The sequence below is a fragment of the Ischnura elegans genome, chromosome 2, assembly GCF_921293095.1.
Source record: "Ischnura elegans chromosome 2, ioIscEleg1.1, whole genome shotgun sequence".
Taxonomy (NCBI): domain Eukaryota; kingdom Metazoa; phylum Arthropoda; class Insecta; order Odonata; family Coenagrionidae; genus Ischnura; species Ischnura elegans.
Window position 1 is genome coordinate 87,057,858 of NC_060247.1, and position 19,248 is coordinate 87,077,105.

General features: G+C 36.1%; 1 protein-coding gene across 3 annotated transcripts in view; it reads right to left on the bottom strand.

Annotated features, from left to right (window-relative positions):
- Positions 1 to 1,409: 1,409 nt before the first annotated feature.
- LOC124154101 (sterol O-acyltransferase 1-like) overlaps positions 1,410 to 19,248 on the bottom strand; it is a 48,975-nt gene continuing 31,136 nt past the window's right edge. For all 3 annotated transcript variants that reach the window (XM_046527616.1, XM_046527618.1, XM_046527619.1), the window contains 8 exons: positions 18,188 to 18,352; positions 15,390 to 15,538; positions 14,733 to 14,881; positions 13,573 to 13,733; positions 11,670 to 11,943; positions 7,508 to 7,769; positions 3,041 to 3,180; positions 1,410 to 2,358 (listed from right to left, as the gene is read on the bottom strand). In XM_046527616.1, coding sequence (XP_046383572.1) covers positions 2,314 to 2,358; positions 3,041 to 3,180; positions 7,508 to 7,769; positions 11,670 to 11,943; positions 13,573 to 13,733; positions 14,733 to 14,881; positions 15,390 to 15,538; positions 18,188 to 18,352 — 1,345 coding nt within the window. In that variant the 3' untranslated portion in view covers positions 1,410 to 2,313. The remainder of the gene's footprint in view (positions 2,359 to 3,040; positions 3,181 to 7,507; positions 7,770 to 11,669; positions 11,944 to 13,572; positions 13,734 to 14,732; positions 14,882 to 15,389; positions 15,539 to 18,187; positions 18,353 to 19,248) is intronic.

Below are 19,248 nucleotides of genomic sequence, written 5' to 3' on the forward strand. Positions count from 1 at the left end.
AAAGTACACCATGTAGCACTGTATTATTTCAGTTGAAAACCTGCTATGATCTGTGATTTGCATTCTCTGCCTCTTGCGGGAAGAAATCCGGATCACATCTTCCAACTCAATGCTAGGGCAGCATTCCTTGTTTTGTTGAAATAAGTACAGGGATTCTATTTCTGTCACGACAGGCCTAGATGGCAGACTTGTCAAAATAAATTTTCTCAAAAAAATATAGGCTGGAATCCAAGATGGTGGGATTATTTCAAAATCAAAATAATAAATATATTTATAATTTAATAAATTTATTTATATATCACTATTGTGATGCTTTGGGGCAGATGACGGTCATTTTTCTGGAGGGAGCAGAGTTCATTACTTCCCCTGGCACCATGGTTACATGCAATTTCTCTCAGGAGTGATGTGTCTTGAGATCTGATATGCATAAACAAGTGGATTTTCAATATTTTTTAAGTATTTTTAACACTGTTTGTTATGATGATGAAATAAATGTTTTAATTACCACCTAAAGATTACCATCTTCTCAATTTTTACGGGGAGGGCAGCCACCCTCCCCCACTCCTTTATCCCCCACTAGTGATGCTCGATATTTATGGGAAAAGCATTGTTTTAACTATGATATAAATATCATTGTGACAAAAAAATTGATATTTTTTCGGCTCTTTCACAAGAATTTTGATAAAAATAAAAACTAGGTGTGTCACAAAACTATCTTTTGAGTTATTAGCAGATGAATATTGCAATAGAGGTCAACTAGTTATCAAACTAGTTACCTGAAAATGGCACTATAAACGGTTCTTAAAGTTTGAAAAAACAGCAGTTTAAAAAATATAAGCATTATTTTTCCACAATTGTACCCCCTTTCATTGCTGTCTGATATCAATGATATCAATGCCCGGTACACACAAACCCACAAAATTGTCTTTTTATTATTGTTTAGGGGTCTACACCAAGGATGGTAAGTATGGGATAGAGCACCTAGTTTTAGGGATTTAGCTTGATGGTGTCAGTCATAAAGCATGCATCATAATATTGACAATGCATAAGACCTAGGACAACTTTGAGAGGACTTACGATCTGCAATGGGTCATACAAAGTTTTTTCTGACTTATAACTGCATTAGAGGTAGATCAGTTTGCAAAGAAATGTGGAACTCTATTTCTTGATGGCATATGTTGTGTTTCACTAGCTATAAAATACCCAGTCATATTCCTAAAATCTACAAAAGCAATTGCTTCCCGTGTCATACCATCGGCTTATAAGCAAAGTCCAATGTATTTGATACCATTGCCGAGTTTGGATGAACTCCAATGAAATACCAGCGCAAATCTTCAGGCCTCCATCTTCAATTAGATGGAATTAGATACACTTCATACTGCACATGACGACTGAATCCAAAGACAAGGTGTCACTAATTCAAATTTATTTACCGTATCAACTCATTTTTAAATTAACATGTACATATTATTTACAATAGGTTTTTACACCCACATCTTCATGATTATGTTTTTTTTAACTTTGAGGGGTATTTGCTGTCAGATGTGATGATGAAAAAGAAACACATTTGTCAACCTTAATAGAAAAAGAATTATTCCCCAAAATAGTCATGATTAATGGCAGTATTCTTTCAAAGAAAAACTGCAGGGAGCGCCCTTCATCAAAATATTAAATGTTTTTTTTAGTAATATTTACTACTTCTTCAAAAGAAAGCAACAAATAATGAATTACCATAAAGCAATACATGTAAATTTCCTGGTACATAGAATAGTTTCAATTGCGTATTGTGCATACAATTCATGAATTCTTACACCCCTAATGCTGAGATTGGTATGAAGTTAAATACTGACAAGTATGAAATATGTTTATCCACTTCAATCATTAATATTGACATATCATAGACAGGGTGAACTGGTATCTATAGATTACCCGTGAGCATTACATAAGTGGCAATCTAATTATGTATGCCATCACTTTGCAACACTGGTCTGAACTGTGTAAAATAATTTATATACAGTCTTTGAACACTTGACCATCAATTAGCAACCAAGGCCATGGACTATGGACTGCTTTACATTTTCAGCTTTTATACAATTTTCAGCATTGTTCTTAAAAAGCCGGTTCATATAAGTACTCATCAATACCTCTTTGGCATCAGATTTTCAAGTATCTGAGTGGAACATTAAGATCAAGCATCAAAATTACATTTTTCCTGCTTGATGCACTGTTTGTAAGCAATTGGATGGCATCTTATGATGTTCCAATTTTCGTCCACTAATTTAAAAAACATCTCCATCGAATATGTAGTTATATTCAGCAAAACCATGATCTTGGGGTGATGAAATCCATGACAGGATCCTGAAGGAAGAAGAAATGAAGACAATGCTTTACAAGTTTTGAATTTAAACCTACATCTATTACATCATTTAAATGATCCTTTCTAATATATCTAGGCAAAATATGTATTTAGCTAATCACAAAGGAAACCCATCCAAAATTTAAAAATCTTAACAAATGTTGGTGCAAGAGGTATAAGTGTCCCTTGAATGGTCAGAATGAGACAATTCTAGAGTAGGTCTGCTTGTATATCAGCTATGCCGTCATACTATTGGCTAAGTTGCATTCACTAAGCTTTTTTTACCTACTCTGGAATATGTCATTCATAACTCCTTATTAGGATAAATTATTTTTGGCCATTCCTGACAAATGTTAAATCCCTCATTCTTATGAGTTACAGCCACCTGAATGAATTAGTCGAGACTCTGGATTGGGTTAATGTGACTTTTGATACTGCCCCCAAAAGTAAAAAGTTGCTATGATTAACTCAAAATTTTGGATATAATGAAGAAGTATAAGCGAGTATGGGGGGAGGGGGAATGATCACTTAAAATAGTTTTTCACACTTATGCATCAGCATTTTCACATTCATCAGATTCACTATATTTCATAAAAAGCACAGTTAACCTATTATGAGTCATACTTGACATACACTATGAAAGAGTAAAGGGTAAATTATAATGACATAATTTGAAATACTAACCAGCTGCATTGGGCAAACCTTCCTGGCATACCATTCATTACAATACAAGGCGAATAGAATAGCATCTCCTAATCCCAATGAAAATATCATCATCATGTTGCAAAAGTCTCCTTTGGTTTTAACATAAGATGTCATCATCCCTGAAATTTATAAAATACTATTTACATGGCATCAAGGACAGCAAAAAGACAAGTAAATGATGAATCTAACTTTACCGAGAGATTTAGTATGTGAAAATAACTTTAATTTCTCCAAATGCGTCAATAACAATCTTTCAAACAAAAGAATTTGTTTATGGGAGCAGTCTTGATACATTATTAAAAATTATTTCATGGAAATCATCTAAACAGTGGCATTACTGTAACAGGCATATGATAAATTAGAAAAAAATGAAATGTACTCAATGCCATAGGTAGTCAGTAAGGGTAGGACAATGCCATTCAAAACCCCCAAAATTTTGTAGAGCTTAGTTAAGAGTGTTCTGTATCCTAAAAAAAAACCAAATGTACTCTTCTTCTGAATAAGCCACGCAAAGAGTTCTTTATTTGCTGCCTTGAGTTTAAAGATGCATTTGAATCAAAAGAAATACATGCATAAATTTTAACCCATTTAGTGTGGTGGGCTGATGCATCGTCTTTTGCCGCTTGGGCGAAATGTGCGGTGGGGTGATATATATAGGCTCTTACATAGTCCAGTATTAAATTTGCCATAACTTATTATATTAGATTTATATTTCAGTAAACATAAAAATATTTTGTCAATATTAACCAGTTTAACCTCATCAATGTAAAAAAAACCACATATGCATATGTAATAAAATGGCTATGTATTGCTTTTTTCCTAGTTGCAACATTTTATTAAAATACCGTCCAAATTGCCGGCGATACCACTCCAGGTGACATCACAGGGACCTAGATGCTATACAAGTAGTCAGGAGTTTTACATCGTCTGAGATTACCAATGCATACATGACCTAAAGAGCTTGGGGAAACATCTCTTAATAATCACCTATTAAAATTGCCTACAGTCGGAAAGTTTCCTTCGTTTGATAGGGATTTAATAATCCTTATTTAAGCCAAGCACTACCTGCTAGCAGGATATTCTATGCTACCCCCATGCTCGGCAGCAAGCATTTTATCTGCGCTCATAGCCTAGCACCAAGGTGGCCTCACACGGCGGCAGCCAGAATGGCGTCACACGGGCTTTTTCCAGCATTCAAATTTTGCCGTCACGTTTTCCCGTGCTTGACAATTTTCATTTTTCATTCAATCGCAAAAAATAGATATCGTCATTAAAAAATCTAAAAGCGTGAAATACGTACTCCAGGAGTAATAATCTCTCAATTTAGGAAACTAAAAAAATAATAGGAAACCACCCTATTGAATGACAGAATCTTTGAGCCAAGCGCTCCAATCGGCCGTGAGGTTACCTTGTTGCCGGATGCTTTGGACAACTCATGACTTCAAATGCTTTCCCTTCCAGAGATTGCAATGTATCCAGGACATCCAGACAAACTCAAGGCCAATCAGAGCGCTCGACTCAAAGTTTCTATGGTTTAAAAATGGAGCTTTTTTGATCTAAGCATCACTTGTAATTGTGGTTCCTATTGGTATTAGCTATCCAAGGTTAAAATTTCATGACATAATTTTTCTGCACCCTGTACATCACATAGCATATTAAATAATTATCTTCATAATTTAAAACAACATGAATTTTTCAAAAATTGAAGTCAACTTGGAAAAGCCATGTATTTTTAATCAAAATAATAGTATGAATAGGAAAGTCGCAAGGGAATGTTGAAATCAACAGTTATGTAACAGCCTTCTTGCAGAGACTTTGATACTTAATAGCATTCGTATTTTTATAGAATATATCTGATGGAATGAATTTAAATATATAATAATTTTAGAATTCCCCTAAGATATATGTATTAGTATGTGCTGATGCATCTATTTTTGATAGTGCTTCACTGCTGATGACAACAATGAGTTGGCATGCATTGTTAATCAAAAAACCCTGAGGAAATGACATCATTTTATTTCCAACATTTTAGAAAATTATCTAATCCATGAGTTTAATTGAATTAGTGGGAAAATGAATAAAATTTTTACAGTAATGTACAGCAGAGCTTTGAATATCCATTTGATTAACCATTTATTGGGTTGTCTGTGTGGCAAACCTAACTGGTCGAAATTGCCTCACATACCAAAAGTGTCCTGATAAAAAGGTTCGATTCTCATCACAGATGTTATGCTCTACTGCGATGCCGAACCAATTTCTAGAGTTACTACAAAATGATTTAATTATACCAAAAAATCCACAGAGAAAAAAATCATTCAACTTGACCGGAATTCGGACCGGGATCCTCCAATTTCTGGTATTTTAAAATTTGTCTGGTATAGTCCTCAAATTTTCACTGGGGAGCATGATGCCTTGGTAGCTTAACTGGCTAAAGCACTCGAAATGCACCGGATAATGGGGGGATCCGGGTTCGAATCCTGGTTAAGGCGAATGATTTTTTCTCTGTGGATTTACCTCAGAGTTAATAAGAGTTGTATCCTTAGGGATGAATGTAAGTGAGTGGGGCCCATTTTATTAGATGAATTTGATTGCATTTTATCATTCAAGAAATTTGAGGAAGACACCAGAAAATAATGTCATTGGTGCTAAACAACTGGTATTGAGGTAACAGCTACCCAAGCAGCAGACAATATCCATTCCATATCTAAATTAAGTTGATGCCCTATATGTCTGAATATAGTCCCCCCTTTTTTTCCAAAAATGCCCAAGGTAAAAGTAAAGGGGGGACTATATTCAAACGCATTTTTTTTTAACTTTCCCGAAACTGAAGCCCCAAAATTGGGGGGGGGACTATATTCAGAGGGGGATTATATTCGGAGAAATATGGTATATCCAAAACACATTGTTATTACGCAATAGATATTTTGACAACATTAAATAGATATCCTATTTGTAACATCCACAACAAGTGGTAAAAATTACGTTACATAGATATTCAAGTCTTACCCAGCTAGCACATTATAAGTCATTGAGATAAGGTGAAAGGAAGAAATAAGGAAGTCGCTTCTCAAGTAAGCTTGTTATGGGTTTCTTACGGCCAGGGCGACAAACATCCAGAGTAATGGCAAAATGGATGCCAAACTTTCAGCACTTCCGTAGATGCTGTTATTATCCCATCGTTACAGAGTGTTAATTAAGGCCTTTATGCATTAAAACAATGTTTTTATTATTGGCGCTTCTATATTATGAGGAGAAATAACATCATACCACCATAATTTGAAAATCATTCACATTTATGAACTGATAGCTTAACGAAGGTCGTAAGAAAAACACAATTTCACAAGAATACCAACGTAGAATAATATGAAAATGCCGGAAGGAACATCTAATATACGTATTGTAGTCATCGGGTTATCAAACCATAATTTAAAATTCATAAATGTTAAAATGTATGGACCTTGAATAAATTCAGTTTTTCATGCACATGCCAAACAAGTTTTTTTACATAATTGGATATTTAATTAGAAACTACGCTCCCTCATCTCAACAACTGCTGTGGTGTAGTGGTCAGCGTGTAGTGCTACGGCTCCGGGGGTCGCACGTTCGATTCCACCCTGATGTTATTTTTTTTTCTCTTTCCGCCGCATGGATAGAGTACTTGTACTATACTTTATATCTTCACTAGCCGGTTGCTTGCAGTTATTAATTTTTTTCTATTTACGGGAAAATCTGTTATCAGTTGTTTAGCCCTTATAAAAACTCGCTAAATTTCCCCAATAGCCTTTAAATTCATGTCAAGATGAGCCGCGTAGCATGTTTAGTACGCTGTTCAGCCGCCTTTGGCGCTCCAACAGAAGTGACTTACATTGCCTGAGGATATTTGACGGCAATCCTTACCTAAACGTCCCTAACGTCTTACCCTTGCCTTATATAAGTCCCTTAGCTTACGATAAGCTGCTTATCAATTTTTTCCGTAAGAAAACCATAAGAAACGGTTAACTCACTTACTTTGTGCTATCTGGGTATGTATCCAGGATATTAAAAAATTGTTATTCCAAACATTATCCATAGGTAGTTAGCATATGTTCTGCATAGAATTGAAGTGCACAAATGTTTTGTTGTATGTCTGGGGATTACCAAAAACCATTACATATAAGCATAACCATTTTGTACTTATTAGATTTATTGAGGATATCTAAGAAATGTTGTAATATGGACCTCCATTTCCACAGTTGGGCATTGCTGAAACGTTGCTGGGTGGGTCCTTTTGATATTTTACAGATATCCCTAAAATGTTTATTTGATTTATATGGATATTGTACGGATGCCATATGTTAATGCTGACAATGTTGTCAGGATGTTGTTGGGATATTAATTGCTGCTTGGGTAGAATTTTAAAAACCTGACATTGGGTCAGGGTCTTTCATAATAGATAGGAATTCTTACCTCCGATTCCAGCGAACATTATGAATTGAATTGGATAAAGGAATTTTAATCCACCGGCAATTATGTATTCATGAAAAAATGCAGACACAGTGAAAACTGCCATGCGAGGAATCATTGGTCTGTTTCTATACTTCTTGGTATCTTTATCTTTAACTGCAGAGAGGGCGGCAACGTCCTGATAAATGTACACATACAGCCAATCTCCAACAAGCACATTCCATGTCCTGAAGAAAGTGGAGAAGTCTGTGCATGCCCACCAATCCTATGTACGAGAAAAAGATTTAATTGAAAAAAATTTGTAAAACGACAAGTCCATCATGATTGGGAAGGTTTAGGGGTTCCCACTCTCCAAAAATTATTGATAGTTATGTTATTAAGTGTACTGCCCCCTATAATGAGAACCCTTAAATGTACCCACTCACCAAAAACTTCCAAAATTTGTGTTCTATTCTCATGTTTGGATAACATGATAATGCATTAACTGAAAACCAGAGGTCTTTTTAAAATCATCACCTTGAACTTCAAATCCTTAAACTTAATAATCCTTATAATTATACTTATCTTTTGGAGAGGCTTAACTGGTATATAGGTAACTAAACATACAAATTAGTTAAGGTATTAGGTTAGGGTATTGAGGCAGTTGCTGAACCTAAATTGATTTACTCCATGTATGATGGCATGCTAAAAATGAAGATGAATTGATATCTTATTGTATGAAAATGCCAAATATTTTTGGCCCTCTGAAATCTTAATTTGGTGTTTTATAATCATTCAGTTAGGTTAACGGTATAATCGGTGAGGTCTCAGGGTTTTGGCTTTAAGTAATTAGTAATCAGCTATGTACCTCACCTTTTTATGAAAATGATGAGTATGTATGTACAGTCAACTCCAAAAGTAAATGTGGGAAGCTCAGCCGCGCCACTCCTAGGACCCAGCTCGAACCACATCAAATTCGCATGGCAAACTTTCGGATGTTGGCACTGCATTTGAAAAAAGACGCGGTAAGAGGAGTTGGGGGTGGTTGGGGTGGAAGAGAAGTGGGATGAGGAAGCTACGAACTGCGAGAAGTCCTTTGGTTTGAGCCGTATAGCGCGAGTTGAATGGACACTACCTTTCGAGCTATTATATCGGCGACAAAAATTCTTTCGTGGACTAAAAACATACGAGCGAGATCCCAGGCAGTACGATCGCAGCTGGCACGAGTGACGAAGCTAGGAGCAAGGTAGAGAGCCAGGAGGAGAGTACCGAGGCAGGAAAGGAGAAAGTTATCAGGAGAAAAGTGTATCCACCGACATGAACCTGGTGTCGGCACCATTGCATTTTTTCCGTAGAGGCGTGTGGGACTCGGAAATAATCTTGCATAAATTGTATTCACAACAAATTTCTCAATAGCTGTTGGTTAATCAAGAGTATCTTTTAATAAATAACTGCAAATTGTGCATTTCTACCGGCAGATATGTTTGTGACAGCACATAATATCAGTCAAACTACTCCATAGTAAAGTAAAACCGACAACTGATTTCTCAGGGTCGAGATATTAAAACTGAACTGCCGATAGTATTTTTATTAATTAATATCTTTAAAAAAATAATCAAGCTTTCAATGCATAGCTTGCTTGGAAAGCAATAATAATATTCCCAACATGATTCGCCATAATTATGAATAATTCCAACTTCAAGAAACGTTTAGCAATTAAATTCTTTTTTAGGATCCAAGTTCCCTAACCTGACCAAACACTGACAGGATGCTATGATCATAATGTAGCGCCGCGGCGCTAGATTGCCGGATCGTGGAAGAAGGGTTGGCAAGTGAAATAAAACGCCTTCCAAGCCCAAGCAAGGCCGCTTTACTCTTTCATCATAGGGTTTTTCTCGGACTATGTCCCTATATGACTTATGGAGGATCCCACATCTGTAAACGTGTAAGGTGTCAAGTTAATTCTCCCAGAGGATTATGCCATAAGGATCTCCCCAATCACTCCAATATACTTGGTGTCTGGTCACTAAGATACTAGCACACTTACCGGTGCTGACTTGGCACATAACATCTTGGCCAGTAAAAACTCGCTTCCAATTCCCATCCCACTGACAGAGTGATAGAGCATCGATTCCGATTAAATATATTTATGGCGCACATCAAGCTGAATAAAATTCCTGAGCGTCTTTTTATTATCATTCTTATTATTCGAAACCATTGCGCTTCTTACACGTCAAGCACTGTAGTAATCATTTGCATGAAAACATGAATAATTATAGTTCGCCAAAATAGAAAATAAATGGTTATTAGAAATTGTGAGTTGAGAGTTTTCCGTTTGTTTTGTCGAAATATTTAACCGATGATTTCCACCACAATACTTATGTCAACGTAAAAACACCTGTCATTATTTAATGCAAAAACAAATTTAAATGTCCAGAAGCGAATTTGTGGCCTAAAACTACTATTTGTGGCTGCATGCAACCTAACAGCTAGATATCGCATCCGAATAGGTAAGAGTAATGCACTTAAAAGTTTGATTCTCCCACCTAAAGGACGGTGAAATGCTGTGCTGGCTGTAAAATTCCTTGCGTTCAATTCTCACATCCAAAGAATTAGTTACCTATCACTCTCGATTGCGAATCCAAACCACCCCAGGCAAAAGATTTTTTGTTTCATGCCCCCGGCCATCGAATTATTTCTTCTTAGCAGTCAGGAACTTTTAATTGCAGCAAAAAATCCTTAAAATTCTCTCACCATTTCCATGACAATCAAACCCTACTCAAAACATTTCTAATTGAAAACGAAATTCAAAAGTGAATTTTTGCTATGTGCATAACTAAGAAAACTAGACAATTGTTTGTGTAAGATTGGAGGGGTGAGATCCCTAATTAGAATTTCACGTTCCCAGTGAGAAATGGGTGGTGGAATCCACGTGGAACCCACGTGGAGAATTAACGTGGATACCACGTGTTTTTGGTCGTGGAATCAACGTGGAACCCACGTGGAAATTTGGTGGAAAAATTAAAACAGCAGTTGGTGCTGTCCTAAAACCATTAAAACCTCAACCACTCTATATCTAAACCTTCTATATATGTGTCTACGATTTTTCATGTGCTCTCATGGCTGCCTTTCCACGAATTATATAAAAATAGAATGTGCGATACATTTTCACATAACTAGCGTGGTTTCAGGATGATAAATGACGCAATGTCACACCAGAGAGTTAAGTTCCACAAATTAGAAATTCTGTTTAACATTTTATGATAATCACCACAAATCCGCTTGAAATCAACGTGGATTCCACGTGGGTCCAACCACTCAATATCCACCACCACCAAATATCCACCACTCAACGTGGATTCCACGTGGGTTCCACGTGGACTCCACCACCCATTTCTCACTGGGTTGTCTCTCATAGGGGAGGCGAGAGGTCATGAGGCGTCAAAAATCGTTTTATGCAGTATTTTAATAGCACACTATCAAAAATATTTTGAGAAATTATCTGGAGCTCGATGCAGGGATAAGTGACGCCTTTCTAAAAAAATTTTGAGCTTAAATAGAATTAGTGGACTGAAATTCGAGTGTTGCGATGTTGCCCCGTAACACAACGCATCGGAAAATCGAGGGGCTCTCTAAGGCCTTTCTTCGTCACTCATGCCGGCTAAGATTGTACTGCCTGGGATCCCGCTCGTATGTTTTTAGTCCACGAAAGAATTTTTGTCGCCGATAAAATAGCTCGAAAGGTAGTGTCCATTCAACTCACACTATACGGCGCAAACCAAAGAACTTCTCGCAGTTCGTAGCTTCCTCATCCCACTTCTCTTCCACCCCAACCACCCCCAACTCCTCTTACCGCGTCTTTTTTCAAATGCAGTGCCAACATCCGAAAGTTTGTCAGGCGAATTTGACGTGGTTCGAGCTGGGTCCTAGGTGTGGCGCGGCTGATCTTCCCACATTTACTTTTGGAGTTGACTGTACATATTATTAAAATTTTAATTAAAAATTATTTGAGAGAGTTATCGTTTAGACCAATTTAGCAACTTGTGTTTTCCTAGGTAAATATATTGTATATTTCATATTGGTCCAGGACCAAGTCACCACTTAGGCTGCAGTTGTTCATGTTATAGTAGTGGGATTAAATAATGTAAATGAAACTGCTTGCTAACATATTTATGGCTGTACCTACCTTATAAAATAAGCGATCTGGAAAATGCATTAACTCTGCAAAGCCATTCATCCAACAATGAAGCAAGAGGTAGAAAGATGTTAGGTGCAGCATCAGCATTGGAATGGTGGTGTGTATGATACTCGATGCCAAGACTTTCAAAGACATATTTTCTGGAGTAAAATTTTGATATTTTGGGGAGATGTAATGCTTGAATATGGTTGCCCAAATCACCATCATTGCAGCAAAACTGGTAAAATTCCATATTACAACATTCCAATCAATGTGGCTTTTCCTGCAAACAAGTAAATAAATATACATATGTACTTTCTGAAGAGCTTTGGATGATGTCATCTTAATTTTATGGAAATATATCATACACCTTTACAAATATGTGATTGATGTGTGTGATTAATCTGGAGCCACACAATATATAGTTGCATAATAAAATCAACTAATTATCGTTTTTAGTCCCAAGGAATCACATGGTAGGTCATACAAATGTAGATTTCATATCCAACTCAAAGCACCTACCATTCAGGATCAGTGACAATAATGCCTAGCAAATCAAATAAGTGGAATTCTTGAATGACCAGGATTTGGAATTGGTTTCCCGAAGTATATTTGCACCATGTAAGTGTGAAATGATTAGCTCACAAGAGAACTGATAGAAGAGCTTTGTGTAACAAATATTTTAGGTAAGTTGACAAGTAATAATGATGACAGCAAAACACATTTATTTTCAATTGAAATATTTTGATTTTTATATTTTAAAAGTTTTAGTACATATATCTAATGAATAATTAATTTTTAAAGTATACCGGGACTAGCCACGGTGATAACTTATAAGGGAGTCACCCGCAATGCACATTCGTGCGAAAGATCCACAGAGAAAAAATCATTCGCCTTGACCGGGATTCAAAACCCGGATCCCCCGATTTCCGGTCGAGTGCTTTGGCCAGTTAAGCTACCGAGGCGTCGTTCTTCCCTGTGGATAATATATGTATAGTCCTCAAATTTTCACAGGGAAGAACGACGCCTCGGTAGCTTAACTGGCTAAAGCACTCGACCGGAAATCGGGGGATCCGGGTTCGAATCCCGGTCAAGGCAAATAATTTTTTCTCTGTGGATCTTTCGCACGAATAATTAATTATAAATAACATAGAATACAATCTCAGTGAGGGGGCCCTTACGCAGAAAAAAGTGTTGCAATTGAGTTTGACAGACAAGATAGAGCCTGGGCAGCTGGTCGAGTCTTTCTCTGAATTGGGACTCAGTAAGAGACTCAGCCAGTACTTATTTATTAGCACTAGTATGCTATAAATTTGACAATATTGACACCAAACTCAAATTTTGACAAATGCCTTTCATTTTCATGAGGTGTAGAGACAACAGACACTTTCTGACCCCAGATAGCAACTATACCTGATGCTTTTAATTTTGCAGTGGAAAATCCCTCGTAGCCATTTATGAAATGAAAATGAGAAAGAAAATCTCCAATGCCTTTAGCTGGTGCTAAGATCACCAAAGTAGGGATATTAAACATGAGTCTTATCAGACAAGAGAGTTATAATCAGAAATAATTTTAGAAATTTGTTCCAGAACAGCCTCATGGTAATTGTGATTTGGAATTGAGATATGTATAAGGAAAGGGGAACAAGAAAATCAGAAACAATATGTACACAGATATAATGGAGCATGACATCACGATAAAGAATAATTTAATGAAAAATTTGTTAGGTAGCATGTATGCATAACAAGAAATTAATTTCAGCTATACTTTATGGAATTTATATAAAGCTCTCATGAAAATCGCTTGGTATAAATGCCCACTTTATTTCATACATACCAGGTTTCAATGTAGTAACTACATGTTTCCAAATAAATTTTTTTATTAGAATAGATAAAAAATGGTATTGCTTACCTTGGATAATGACTCCTATAAATAAGTGTAGGCACAAACAGAAAATATGTGTAGTGCGAAATATCAGGGAAACATTTTGCAAATTCCTCGTCTCCACAGTTTTTCATCAATTTTGGAATGGTTGTCCGACTAAAGGCATATTTTTTCATCGAAAAGCGTACCTACACAAAAATAAAGCAAAATCATTTATTAAATTAATTAACTTTATCCCAGTAAATAATTTGAAGTTCAATCAATGAATTTTATTTCTCATTGATAATACCAACTAATTGAATGAAAGGTTGGTCTAGAGCTTCAGAAATTTCTTAGCATCGAAAATATATTGTAAATCAAAATTTATTTGCTATTGTACTCAATTTTATACACACAACTGGTTTCAATACATTTTGTATTATTGTCAGGTGACTTTTCCTTGATAATTTTGTTCCAACACCGCATTTAAATGACTTTTTTTTGATAAAAAGTCAACTGCCAATAATACAAAGTTGATTGAAAGGGGCCATGTGAATAAAATTGTTTGTGGAAAATTTCCAGTTAAGTTTTAATTTACATTACGTTATAATTCCACCAGATTATGCCTGAATCAACTCCTTATATCTAACAGAATGGATGGTTGAATTACAAATATAAGATTTAATACTCAGACATAGGTACCACAAACATTTGCCAAGTTTTCATGCGCATTGTGCAATGTGCGCAATGTGCATTGTGATGTTGATGATTTTGGGACGGGAGGAGTTCATTTTATAAAAACTGGTAGTTGCAGGTGGGAGATTAGCACAAGTATGCTATAAATTTGACAATATTTTCACCAAACTCAAATTTTGACAAATGCCTTCAATGAATTTGAATGTCATCAAGTATTTGCCATAGGGCAGAGTGGAGAGTGTGATGTCCCTTCCTCAATTGAGGTTTGGCTGAGAAGGATAGGCCATCGTCCTCATGCCAAAAAATTAGTCAATGCCTATATGGCTTTTAATTATCTTTTAACTCTGAGACACTCTATATGTTACTCATTCTGCCTTCCTCATATTTAAGTCTACATCCCCTTCCCTAATCCTCAAATTTCACCATCAGCCTTAGCACGCTTAAACACTGCAAGCATTCACAAGAGATGTATTTAACGTAAGTATGTACTTGAATGAGGTACAACAACTTACCTGTTCAAACAGAACTATCATTGTAGATGCAACTGGAAGATTTTTTTGCATCAAGAAATAGCAAGGACCAAATAGGAATGTGAGCATATAAACTACCATGAATAATAAAAAATAACTATCCCATTTTTCAATCAAGTGCTGTTTTTTCCCTGGAAAAAGAAAAGCATCAAGTGAATTATTGAAATTAATTGCAATGATAAAAAACTATAGCATTAAATTCATACAGCCTGACATAGAAAGCTTGATCAAAGGTGGGTATAAACTACATATGTTTCCACCAACAGATCCAAATTCTCTCTCACAAGTGCTTTCTCTGATCTGGAAGGGATATTGCTACCATAATAAATATCACTTTTTCCTATTTGAAGCACATAAATACTGCAAATTTTACAAATTTTATATTCATAGTTTAAAATGGTTCAAGAATTCTGGCGGTTCAAAATTACAAGAAGTACCTTACCTAATATGCATGTATCAGAATGCTCGCAAGAGGGAAACCATAGGCTTCCATAAAGTGATACTGAGCTAAAGCTACTGAGTGATTTGGATAGAAAGATGATATAACTAGGCTTAAGCAATCTTGAGGAATTAAATAGAGGCATTTTTTAGTAATGAGCTTTTTTCCCTTAACTTGTTTCTAAAACTCCCATTACTTACCAAGCTTTTGGAACTTTCTCCTCTCAGTTGCCCAGAAGTAAAATGCATAGTAATATGCTACTGTGGAAGAAAATATTCCCAGCCAATAAACAATAATAGTTCCTAGTCCTCCAAAATTCCACAGAAGAAGATCAAATGCTAGGTCAAACCTAATAAAATTTGAGGAGATCAAACAATAATTTTAGTATAAGCTTATAAATAACACCATTAAAATAAATTTGCATGTATTATTGAAGGATGAGATTATTACAATGCACATGCATCATCCAACAGTGATGCCGTTAAAGGCTTTTAAGGGGAAAGCTGATAGAGGTACAGAACACACAATTCAGTATTTCTCAAGACTCAATCGGAGCAGCTTTTGCCTTCTCAGTCCTCTGTGGGAAATAACCTCAATTTTTAAACACATAATTTCTTAGGATAACTGTAGCCTTATGAAAAGAGAAATTACAGTAAAACCCCTTATTTACACTTTTCTAGGGACCCAAGAAAAAAAGTGTAAATTGCGGGAAAATGCAAATAGCGGGAAATAGAGAATTTTCACTTTTATTCATATACTGGCTTTGGAAATGTGAATTTTTTAATTGTTCACTAAGCATTATTCCATAACATTGTTTCCCTCAGAAGCACAGTGATTGTGCTGGCAGCAAAAAATTGAAAACTAATCCTGTTTTGTCTGCATTGAAAGCATCTTTTGGGCTGTAACCCTTCCAGAACTCTAATATATTCAGATTCTTTCCACTGAGTTGCTGTCTCTATGTTAACATCTTTGCTTTCACCACTCACCATCTTATATACAAGACTGTACCTATTTTTGAATCTATCCAACCAACCATTATAGATGCTGTGGAATCTTCGATTCCCAATATTGCGGGGAAATGCTTTTTCTCAAGGGCCTTTGGGCCTGTTTACACGATACATTAACACGTACGAGTTAATTTCTGCTTGCATGAATGATTTTTGTGGACCGGAACGGGACATGTACGAATGTAGGTAGGGGCAGATCCAGGATTTTTTTCTGGGAAGGGCACAGAGGGCCTGACAGGCAAAAGATCTTGTCTGAATTGAGATTAAAAACAAGATATAACAATGACTTTAAAAAATTCTCTTTATTTTTATATCAAAGTTATTCTTATTGAACTAAATGATTAAGCCTCCTTTAGTAATACACAAAACAAAGTGAATGTAATGATGACCATCAGGCGGATCCAGGATTTCTTTCTGGGGGGCACAAGCAATGCCGTATCCAGCATTTTGTTCTGGAGGGGGGGGGGGGCACAATGATACCACGTTATACAAAAGGAACGCAATGATAACCCGACCGTATTAAAAATCTTGCATATTTTTTAAGTGTCTGGGGGGCACATGCCCCCCCCCCCCCCCCCCCATAGATCCTCCTATGATAACCGTATTCAAATTTTGTCTATTTTTTTAAGCATCTGGGGGGGGGCACATCCCCTGCCCCAAAATCCGACTACGAATGCATGAACCAAATTTGAACAGGTTCTATTTTCTGCTCATGCATACGCGCAAGTTGGGTGAATACACGGTGCATTTTCATGTTCAAAATTTAGACATTAACTTGTACGGGTTAATGTACTATGTAAACAGGCCTTTAGATGACACCGTTTGGAGGGACATTTGATGATCTTGCACCTAAAAACTACTCCTTTAGAATTCGTTCTATTTCTTCTTACCTGGAATTCTTCACATATATTCTCTTTTTTGATAAATGGCCGCACTGGTTTGCATATTTTACAATGGCATCGCGATTTCTCACCACGGTATCGAATGTTGAGACTGGGAATCCGATCGGATTTCCAGTCCCAACATTCGAGTTGCTTCGCCAGCGTTTGAATCGATGTGGGTTCCGGTGTGGGAATCGACTAGCTCTAAAATTTTCATTTTATCGTCAATTAAAAATGTCCGTTTTTCACCTCGAATTTCCATTTTCAAGCCGGATAAGTTCTATTTCCTGTACGAATTGAGGGTAACTTGGCAACACACGAGTATCTGAACTACTCCTCGGCGATCAAGTGCGTAGTACAAACTGTCTTGCGACTTTATAATTTTTGAAAGTTACAATAGTTTGCGATACACTGCTATTTGAATGGGATAATTCAAGTTTAAATAATTTTTTTTAAGTATTTAATTAACCCATAATTGCTACGCAACTGTTGAATGAAGTCAGCGCAAATGATCCCAGTTGTCGGTCAAGTTTTATAGTTCCGGCATTTATCACGTTTCATCACGTCTGGTTTCCTTTCAAACTCTCGCATCAAATTATCGACTACATGATTATTGTCAACATTCCTTCAGGAGTTCTTGCATTATAATTATTGCATAGCTCGATTGCTCAAAACACCTACTTTCATATCATGAATCTTTTCGCCGCTGACAGAAAACGAGATGACGTAGTTCAACTTTCCGACGTTAGTAGCGTTCTGTCCCGCCACATTCAAATTCTTCCCGAAAATAGTTCTCATTACGTCTCTCTCTCTTAGATTTTTAAATAAAAATGCGCGAAAGAAAGCCAAAAGACAGTTTTTATGGGCTGATATGCACGATTAATTGTTTTAGTACGCAAATATTTTTTTTTAGTCGGCACGTCGCGATGCACATGGCGGGAAAACGAAAAAAACACGGCGTAAATACAGGGTTCTATTTACATTGGAGAGATAGGAAATATGACGGGACCCAGAAAAAACTTGCAATTTGCGGGAAAACGTAAATTCCGATAACGCAAATACGGGGTTCTACTGTATTTGAAGAAAACTTATTCTTAGTTTTATACTTACTCCTGAATTCCCATCATGTGTAGAGTAATTTCCTTGATTATGTAAGCCATCAGAAAAACTACAACCATCTTACTCATGGAGAATCCATGTTTAGAGTAATAAATATCTGTGAGCAATGAATTTCTTTCCAAACATAACTTATCACCATATATTTCTCCTGGTTCACTGTAAATAAATGCATGAAAGAATTTACATATGCAGGTATGGAAAAATATGTTAAAAATTTATGGTGTATAACTTGAGCAAAAAAGTATTCTCCAGTGAATAATAGTGAAAATCCAAACTGTAAAATGATTATTACATATCATCCGACACAACATTCAGAGGAACTTCACTTTCAAGGATTGCATATGAGAGGCCAAGTGAAGGCGATCTCAATTCAGGCATGAAAAAAGCAGAACGTGAGTGGCAATAGAAAATTTTTATCATAAAAGCAGGCATATACCGAAAGGTAGTGTCATTATCTTCATTATCATCTTCAAAATAAATAAAGCATTCATAAAATTTAAATAATCCAAGAGCAATAAAGAGGATTCATGGAGGGTAGGAAAGCAAATAAAAACACACTTTCTACTAACAAGGTTTTTTTCTTATTTGTATTAACTTTTAAAAAGCTTATAACAGCATTAATAGGGAACATTTGTGAAGAAAAATGGATAAGTTCGGAATCCCAAGAAATATGATTAACTTAGCAAAGTTGAATAGTAAGGATGCATTGTTGATCATTAATGGAAATAATTCTGAACCATATACAATACAATACATGTACAATAAACATGGGGGATGGCAGGGAGATGGGTTTTCCCCAATTCCATTTCACATACCAGACAAGGAAACTTTGAAACAAGTAGCCAGAAGAGAGCATGGAATCAGAATTCAGACCAAAATAAATGTTTGCAGCCTTTACAGGTGGTGCGGAGATACATAGGTACTTGCAGAAAGATGAATTCATTTAAATATGCTGATAAAAGTATTCATGAAGAAAACAGAAAAAAATGAGACTAAAGATAGTATTGCAAGACAGAGAACCGGACCAAATTGAGGGGCATTTTTTAGGGGGT